Raw genomic sequence first — 9626 nt, forward strand, 5'->3', positions numbered from 1 at the left:
GGTCCCCAACGACACCCTGCCCCCAACATGCCGCCCAGGCGCGGGCACGGCAGACCAGTGGGCACGTGCACGGCACTGACACTGAGGGTGGGGCCGCGGGCTCTGGCGAAGAAGGGGACACTCAGCTCAGTGTCCCCCCACTATCTGCGCCCCAATCTGCAGGGGGGTCAAAGGCCTTGAAAGGCAGACATTCTCAGGACAGAGGACGTAACTTGAGCCTGTATGTTACAGCTTACTTAAGCAGTAATGTTCTAGCTCGTGTGAAACGCGTGAGGGGTGCCCCAAGGAGAGGAGCCCCAACAGGAGGGGTGAGAAGACCCCCTGCATCCTCCCTCACGCTGGCCTGCCATGTCTTGAGCTCCATCCTCAAGTTCTGCCTCTCAGCTCCTCTACCTCTAATTCAAGGAGGATTCTGGCAATATTTCATTAAGTCATTAAGTGTGTAAAAGTCAACAAGAGACAAAGTTAACCACTGGGTATTTATCAAAAAGGAGGAAATGACTGTTTCTAAGTACGAAGGCAAGTAGTGTATTTTCCTAAATTATGTACAATTCCTGTGCTAAACAATGATGACTGACATTCTTAATGAAAGCCTGGAGACAGCAGGAGTCTCAAACGCTCCTAAATCACTAACAAGTCTAAAAAGATCTAAATACTTTGATTCAGATGAAAATGGCAAGATGTGAATGGTGTGACATCACTCTTAAACCAGGAAATTAGAGATACACCTTAGAGACATGTTCAGTTCCCATAAGAGGGCTACAAAGAGTTTACAACACATAAAATGCAGTTTACTAGAGAGTAGAATAATTATTTAAATCCTAGCAATCTATACAGTCCAATGACATCTCATTATGCAGCCTGATAAATACACCAACAATTTTTTTTTATTCCCCCTTAGAGACCATAGAGAGTCAGAAAAATCAGACAACAAAAAAAGGGCCATCGGTCCCCCTCCACTTCTGTGCCCGGTAACTTGTTTCAGATTTACGTGAACTTACTTAAGGCTGCAATCCGTAAAGGGACAAGCGATGGAAGGCTTTTATAACAGGGCAGCTTTGTTAAAGCCGAATCTTCAGCCTCGCACAAGTTCAAGAGCTGCAAGAGACAGAATGATGTAATTCGGCCTGCTCTCACTGTGAAGACCTTGCAAGTAACAGGACACGACCATCAGCCACACGTGACACAATTAACAAACCAAACCCAAATCCTGAGGCACTTAAGTATCCAAATGTCACTGGGCTTCCTTATTCTAAAGCAAAACTCAGTCAACCTCTGTGAAATAAATTTTTTGGCACTCTGATCGGCTCTGATATCATCATGCTTTTTCTTTACACAGAGGGTCACTCTATCTAAATGCAAATTCCACAATGGGGGGACACTGCCTTGTTCAGAGCTGTTTCCCAATGCCATTGGCCCAGGCCCAAGAAATAAACACGCTGTATTTCAAGTGTTTGAGCAGTAATACTTTTTCTTTCTTTTCAAGCACACAGAAGCATAAGAAGGAAGTATTTTATTGCAAATATATATATATATATATATACACATGGAGTATAATGCAGATACTCCAGCAGCTAGTCTTCCAGACATTTCACCAAACCAGTACACATTTATATATGTACTGCCTAAAATACTATATATGGTGTTCTATTAACTACTTTCTCCTTCTACTGACATCCTGGACAACTTACATAAGGGCTATAACCAAGGTATAAAAAAATAAATAAATAAAAGCTAGAACACATGATCAATGACCTCATGTCCAAGTAAAAACAAGGGACTTTAAAGAATCAAGAGGCAAGTTTTTTCATAGCTGGAAATTCAGACTTGGTGTGCATAAGCAAGAACTTGCTTCTTATGACTTCTGGCTCAGTTTAGTCTGACAATGCCTCCAGAATAAGTCACATCTTGAAACCATTTCAAATTGGGCTAATCCACAGCCCATTATCAAGTCTAAGCTGATGTCTATGGTTTGACCGCATCTATAGTTGCGTTCCTATTCAGCACTGTCTAGTACCTGCCACGCTGTAATATCGACAGTGACAAGCCCGCGGAAGGGGCCATCCTCCACTGCCTGTTATCTTGGGGTCAAGGGGCAAGTCAAGTCCACCAAACAAAACGAGAGCCCAGCAAGGCAGTGCCGTGATGAGACGCCAGGTTCTAACACAACTGCGGTGGCTCCAGCCTAAGCTCTCCAGCTCGCCTGCGCTGGGGCTCCGGGTGCCTAACAAACCCTAAGGCTCAGGTCCGGCGCCTTCAGAAAGAGAGTGCTCAGGCTCTGTACTTCATGTGGTACTACCGGAGCCAGGTAAGGGCGCTCACGTGAAGTGAGGTCTCAACAGGGCATGACACACTCAAGTCTGATAAACTTAATAAACGGAGAGCCTGCTGACATGAGTGACAGAGGAGGATGTACAGTCTTGGCTCTGAAATGCACTTCACAGTCCTGAAGAGCAAGGCTCCCCGTGAAGGCTAACAGAGCTCCAAGGACTCAGCAACCCCCACCTCACTGGACATCTCAGCCACACGCCTGCCTCCTCCCCGGCCCAGGCGACAGCCGGCTCCCTGCAGCCACAGCCCCGCCTCCGTGCGGACCGGCTGCCCGCCCAGGCTGGCCCTACCTCAGTGTAGAACACCTTGTGCTCCACCACGTTGAGGTCCATGGTGAAGAGCCGGGGCTGCAGCGTGGTGCAGAACGTGTTCCCCTCCATCAGCCCGATCTGGGCGTTGGCGGGCTGGTGGCGCAGCAGGTGCTTCTTCGGGGGGACCATGTCCTGGAGGACCTGGGGGAGACACAGAGGAGGCACCGCTGATTGCCGCCTCTTAAAAAGCAAACACCTCAGCGCAAGATCCTAAGCTAGTGAGCAACCTGAACACCGTAACTGAGATCAAGTTCTCCCAGACAGCCCTCAGTTAGGAAAAGGAGGAGCTGCTTCAAGCGCTGACGCTGGGTCGTGGAGAGACGCACTCAGACGCATTCCACTCCTCGGGGTCCAGAGCAGACGCTCTTACAACAGCGAAAACCAAAACAAGGATGAGACCAGGTTGTGCTCATCAGGCCCAAAAACCAGCCCCCAACCCTTGACAGTCACTGAAACAGACGTTAACATAAGCACGTTGCTGTCTGCAAACCTGAGGTCAGAACGAGCACATGTAACAGCACTTAGCTCACAAAACGCCAGATTCCGTATCATCAACACTCAAACCTGAAGGAAGAAAAAGCCTGCAGAGGTTCCGCCCGGTGACCAGCGCCTCACCTCCTTGTGCGGCTCCATGATCACGGTCACACTCTTCCCGGTGACCTGGGCCAGCACCTGCAGCGAGTGCATGGCCTGCTTCCTCACGGTGGAGTTCGGGGACGTGACCTCCCGAACCAGGTCGTGGGTCACGTGGTGGAAGGACTTCTCCTGGGCTGCCACGATCTCCTCCACCCTCTCCTCGTCCTTGAGGGGTGTCGCACACCTCATCAGAAGCTGCTCCAGGGTGGTCTTGGCCATGGCGACCGCGCCGTTGGAAACCTGCAGGCCAGGGACTCCTCAGCACCAAAGACGGGCGCTGCTGGCCACAGCACCCGCATCTGCACACCCGCCCCAAATGTTGTGGCTGGGGGCCCACGCCCCTCACACACCAGCTAAGGCGTCAAGACTGCTTCGTGTCGTCCTCAAAGTACCCGGGTAGCTAACCCTGCTGCTTAGAGATCGCTTGTTTGTCATTCAGGAAGAAAACATGGATCCAGACTTGATCCTTGTGTTTACCAAACACATTTAAGCAGGCGATGCCCACCACCTTCTACTTGTTTGTGCTACGTCCACACAAAGGTTCGTGAAGAATGTGGCTCCCTCAGGAACTTCTGCAGCACGTGCACTGTTTAATCTGTGGCAGGACTGAGAAGTACTTTCCCTTCAAGGACCGCTGTGTTACGTCCTTTGGCCAGTTACTGTTTACCCAGACTGACCCGTATTTAGAGTCTCAGAGAATCTGAGGGCTGTGATCTGTCCCTTCATTTACAATGTTGTAGCGGGATCAGAAAATGAGATGGTTAGCTAGCAACACCAACTCAATGGACGTGAATCTGGGCAGACTCCACGAGACAGTCGAGGACACGGAGGCCCGGCCTGCCACAGTCCACGGGGGTCACAAACAGTCAGACACGACTCGGTGACGGAACAGCATTAGCGGTGAGATCTAAGCTTCCCGGAGAGCACACTTGCAGAACCGCCTGACACTCACTGCTGCCCAGGCGGACGACCGTCCTGCGCCCTTGCAGTCAGGCCCGGGGCCGCCCTCCCCGCCTACCTCGCCCGTCAGGTCCATCATGACGAAGAGCAGCGCTTTGAGAAAGGTCTGCTGGTTCTGCAGCACCCAGGTGAGGGGCAGGCGCTCCATGAGGAACTTGATGGACACCACGCCACCCAGCTTCGCGTACCAGGCCTGCTCGTAGCAGCACGCGCACAGGCGCTCCACGATGTAGGAGAAGAGGGGTAGCTGGCACGCCTGCAAGAGACGCGCACCGCTCGTGTGCCCCCAGGTCCCGAGACTCGGAGAGCGGCCGCCCGCGGGCAGGCAGCCCCACCCAGACCGCACTGCTCACCCGCTCCTTTGAGCCCAGGATGATGCTCGCCACGTCAAAGATGACGGCGAGGGCCACCTCCCCAATCTTGCAGAGCTCCTTCTCCTCGTACGCCATGCAGATGGCGATGGCGTCGATGAGCACCAGGGGGTCCATCCCTTTGGAGCCGTTCTCCTCGCTGTGGAACATGGCGGTGCTGGGCTGGCTGCCCACCTGGTAGCAAGGGAGCAGGAAGGGGCCTGGGAGGAGAGGCGGGCGGCAGGCGGGAAAGCCGGGCTTAGCGCCACAGACACACTCGTCCCTCCAACTGCAAAACTACCCGTTTCCCTGGAGATTAGGAATTTAACAAAAGCCAACCGCGGTACCTGACCAACTTCTGTTAGACCGCAGTCATTTACAAACTAAGCAGTATAACGTAACTGCCTCCATTACAGTGTTAACTTTCAGATTTTCTCAATCACAGCTCAAAGACAGACTTGTTTAAAGGGAGAACCGTAATCAGGTCTCTTCGTTGAAAAAACTCATTAACCAGGCCACGAGGCACAACGTGCGAGTGACGATGGGTTATGCTTCGGACATTCCTGACACACACAGAGGAAAGAGCAAGAGCACCCAGCTCTGAAACCCAATCCGCGCAGGAGGGGTTGGAGCAACTAACAACTCACACCCGGCAGGCACCGGCCCGAGGCGAGGCGGCAGTGACTGAGACGCGTGCGGGTCTGCCGGGAACACTGGGAGACAAGCTCCATGTTAAATGCACGGCGCTGACTGTTCGGACAGGAAGACTTTAAAAAGGGGGGAGTTCTGTGTTCTGCAGTGCTGGGAGAAAACTACTTGTCGCCCAGGGTGAGAGCTTTCGAGGACACAAAGTGCTACTCAAGAGGTCATGCCCACGACCGGCGCCGGTCTGGGAGCAGCTGCAAAACTGAGGCTGAGTGTTCAGGAACAGCAGCGGGTGGTGCTGTGACATCTTCACTGTCTCTTACAAAACCACCAGTCTGCAACGGATTGGAAACACTAACAGAATAGGTCCTTCGGCACCCAGAGCCGGGGAAGGCCTGGAGCAGAGGGGAGGAGCGGCCAGGCAGGGGAAAAGGCACAGATGAGGGTCCAGGAGCAGACTGAGGAGCCGGGGGACCGGGGCAAGCGGTGATGGGGGCTGGGCCTGGCAACCACCACCGGGGACAGGGGGCCAGCAGCGGCAGGACCGCACACAGTCACCGCTCTACACGCAGAGGTCCAAAAGTACTCGGCCCCCGAAACGAAAACAAAGGGCCAAAACGCTAAACCCACCGTGTTAACATTTTATACGTAAAACCAGGTGACAATTTTCCAGTGAATACAGCACCTACTGCTGAAACACCAACTCTCTGTGTCAATGGAATGAGTGGACAACCAGCAAACAACAGTCCACAACCAATCAGCCAAACCCAGCTTCTGTGAAACACAATGTCCCTGAAGACCTCAACCCGGCCCGTCTGGGGTCACTCACCGCACTGCTGGGCGACCGCCACCATCGTGTAGTGGCGGGGCAAGCTGGCCACAAAGGGCAGGGCACTGGGCCGCAGATCTTTAATGACTGCGGACATGAACGCCCCGGTCAGGGCCTGCTCAAACGTCTTCCGGGCTGGGGTGTCCTGTGCTTTGTAGCGATGTGATATAATGACGTTGGGGATGGTCTTTTCTGTAAAGCTGTGTGACAATTAAATTCAGTGTCACCACACTCAAGTCCAGAGTCGACAATCCTACCACAAAGGACCTATGTGTAGCTGCACAGGCCTAAGTGACTTCTCTGCTTTAATTTCAGCAACAAGTGGAATCTAACGTGACAAGTTTCACAATGCACGTCTTCAGCCAACGGGTCAAGAGACACCAAAAGTGCTGTCCCCTAACGTGAGCACGGGCCAGTGACCCAGAGGGACACCACGGAACGGCAGCACACTCAAGGGCTGAGAGAGACTAACCCTCAGCACCCAAGTTCTTTCCATTTTCTCTAAGCGAGGCAGGGCTGGGCAGACAGTGTGTCCTTTTCCTGACTGACGGAACACGCTTCCGGCACTGAGCGATCTGGGAGGCACCCCCACCCCTAATGCTCTGAAACAAGGCCCGCGCCCTTCCCCGCGCAGAGCATACTTGGGGTGGGCCAGGAGCTGGTAGAGCGCGTGCTTGTTGTCCTCCAGGCTCATCATCGCCACCAGGAAGCACTTGATCACTTCCCACGCCTGCCTCCGGTAGTAGGGCTCGGTGTTGGCGCTCTTCAGGCAGTCTAGAGCAGTTTCAATGGCCTGTGGTGAAAGAGCACGGTAACTGTGTTTGTGCTGAAATCGTGATTCTGAAAAGCCTTTGCTGGAGGCACGAGCAGCACCCAGAAGCAGCTCGATGCACGTCTACCCGCACAGACAGCAGTGGTTCTGCAGACAGGCGAGGTTTCACCAAATGAAGCATCCAGAGGAGGCAATGGATGCGGCTCAAACTGCAATGTGAAGCCGGGTTTACTGATTTTGTGCTTAAATGGCCGATAGGAAATTTCAGAAATTAAGTGAGCTCAGGACTCCTGTGGCAGATTTGCTGGATTAAACTAGAACCTGAGTCGTCTCAGCTCAAAACTGAGATGACTTTTCTAAGGTTTAACTAATTTCTTGCAAAAGGGTTTACTTCATTTCTTCAGGAAACCTGCACAGCTTCACACATCTTATCCTACCCTGCAGGTGGACCAGGAAGGCAGGGTCACACACAAAACACAAGTCTTCAACAGCTCAGGTGCTAATGTTAAGGGTACTTACACACCTAGAAATCAAAGGCCTAATCTGTACTGGGCTTCCCGGGTGGCTCAGAGGTTAAAGCATCTGCCTGCAATGCGGGAGACCAGGGTTCAATCCCTGGCTCAGGAAGATCCCCTGGAGAAGGAAAAGGCAACCCACTCCAGTTTTCTTGCCTGGAGAATCCCATGGACAGAGGAGCCTGGTAGGCTACAGTCCACGGGGTCACAAAGAGTCGGACACGACTGGGCGACTTCACTCAATCTGTACTGAAATCTCCTCCAGACGCAGTGTGAGGAGCCAGGGAGGGGCTGATGGGATGGGGCCCACGTGCTCCAGACGTAGGCTGGCCTCTCCCTACCTCACCCCTCTCTGCAGAGACTGGAGGGGGAACTGTGTTATCTTAGAGGAGCAACATAACTTCCAAGCCGATCACCGTCCCCTCCCCACCCAAGAAAGGACTGTCTTCGGTATGCCAAAAGGTATGCCAAAAGCAACTCGTGTCATGTAAACCCGTGGCACTGGGCCTGGCCCTTCCCTGCCGGCTCCTGCCAGGGCCCCGCATGCCACCCTCTGTGAAGGGTCCCAGGAGCAGCATCAGATCCCTGGAAGGACCAGGGAAGCCTGTCTTCACTATCTGGTTTCTTCCCTGCTTTAGCTGCTTGGGGGGAAAACTACTTCTAAAGGGATCTTCTTGCTCTGCTCAGTCTATGCAGAGGTCAAGTGAAAGTCATAGTTTGCATTCTAATGCCAACCCGACACAGACAGGGCTAAAGCAAACAGAATCCTAACTTAAGGAAATTACCTAAGATGTGCGAACTGGCTGGACTCACAGAGTGGTCACTATGGTCATTTTCAAGGTAAAGACAGAATTGTAGTTGTATTTTCTCACAAGGAAACTAGTGTTTATTTGGCAAGCACTTCGATAAGGATTGCGATGAGGAGCTGAGATTAAAAAGGGCAATATGTCTGTGGGGCAGGGCTGGGGGAGGGGAGCGACAATGTGTGTGCTTGAGAAGGTGGGGGGAGAGGCTGGGTGGGGGACAGGTGGACACAGAGAAGACCCCAGAAACAGCTTCAGGGAGATGCTACCCAGAGGGCACCCTTCCTCACAAACGGTCAGCAACGTCTGGCTCAAAAAAAAAAAAATCACAGGCACTCCTGCTGTGTCTACTTCCCACACGGACAGCGGAGTTCTAATACACAGGACAGGGCGAGGTGAGCCGGTGCTCAGGCAGGGCTGAATGGTCCTGGCCACAGGGCACAGCCAGGCCCAGGCCTGCAGAGAGCTCAGCGTCCGGCCGGCGTGCGGCTCACTGAAGCGGCCGTCACTTGGACATACGCCAAAGGGCGGTAAAACCCCTCCCCAAAATGCTCTGGGTAAAGTAGCCTGAAATGATGAGGTATCAAAAGCGGCAATGCAGGCAGCGAAGGCGGGTTTTATAATAAAAAGGGGAAAGTCGGATGCGACCACAGGGACAGTAATAAGTACGACCTTGAGTGTGGGAGGGCCAGAGGGGTCAGTGAGGTGAGGGGGCCAGATCTCAGTAAGGGTCAGGCAGAAGCAGCTGAGTGATGCAATACGCTGGGCACCGTCTCCTGGTTTTGACAGAGCCGCCCCTGGAGGGAGCCGGGAGTAAAGTAGGAGCTTGGGGCGGGGCGGGCGGGGCGGTGAGACAGGGACACGATCAGCCTGGTTCTACGATCAGCCTGGTTCTACGTCACCCTTGATGAGACACCCACTGGGCATCAGAGCAGACAAAGGGCAAGGGTGAGGCGGGCGAGGCAGCACCCCCGCCCCTCTGGAAGGATGGCCCTGCCCAGGCGCAGGTCCTCGGGGGCAGCGCCCCCCACTGGCCTCCTGGCGTCATGGAAACCCTCACCAGCCAAGCTGGGCCCCAGCAAGCCTTGTTGCTCTTTGGGTTAAGAAACTCCCGCCCCAAAGGGACTGGTTCTATCTGCATGTTTCTGAACAGAAATTAAACGTCTTAAAGGGGAACCTGCAGTCTCTTTTTTAAGACGCTCCCAGAGACGGGCGCAGTTACCTTCTCCATCGGGAGCTGAAGGGACGCTTTACAGTCAGAAAACTCCACGGTGACGCTGGGGCCCTGAACTTCGGTCACAACGTAGAGCAGCTTCTGGGACTCCTTGAGCATCTTCCTGTTGCTGCCGCCGAACTTCCCGAGGACGCGGTAGGCCACGTGCGAGATGCTGTCCGCGGGGTTGCGCAGGGTGCGCCACAGAGCCTGCAAGCCAGCGCGGGCCTGTCAGCCTCCGAGCCCGCGCCCACAGCCCCC

General features: G+C 53.7%; 1 protein-coding gene across 1 annotated transcript in view; it reads right to left on the reverse strand.

Annotated features, from left to right (window-relative positions):
• Positions 1-9626, reverse strand: part of TRRAP (transformation/transcription domain-associated protein) — a 91628-nt gene that overhangs the window by 54314 nt on the left and 27688 nt on the right. Inside the window, exons 21-28 of the mRNA XM_010845741.1 lie at positions 9375-9575; positions 6704-6855; positions 6063-6262; positions 4592-4809; positions 4297-4494; positions 3258-3518; positions 2622-2783; positions 1002-1098 (exon numbers count right to left, since the gene is read on the reverse strand). Of these exons, the coding sequence (XP_010844043.1) occupies positions 1002-1098; positions 2622-2783; positions 3258-3518; positions 4297-4494; positions 4592-4809; positions 6063-6262; positions 6704-6855; positions 9375-9575 (1489 nt within the window). The remainder of the gene's footprint in view (positions 1-1001; positions 1099-2621; positions 2784-3257; positions 3519-4296; positions 4495-4591; positions 4810-6062; positions 6263-6703; positions 6856-9374; positions 9576-9626) is intronic.

Source organism: Bison bison, unplaced genomic scaffold (assembly GCF_000754665.1).
Source record: "Bison bison bison isolate TAMUID 2011002044 unplaced genomic scaffold, Bison_UMD1.0 scf7180017864223, whole genome shotgun sequence".
In the NCBI taxonomy this organism is placed as follows: domain Eukaryota; kingdom Metazoa; phylum Chordata; class Mammalia; order Artiodactyla; family Bovidae; genus Bison; species Bison bison.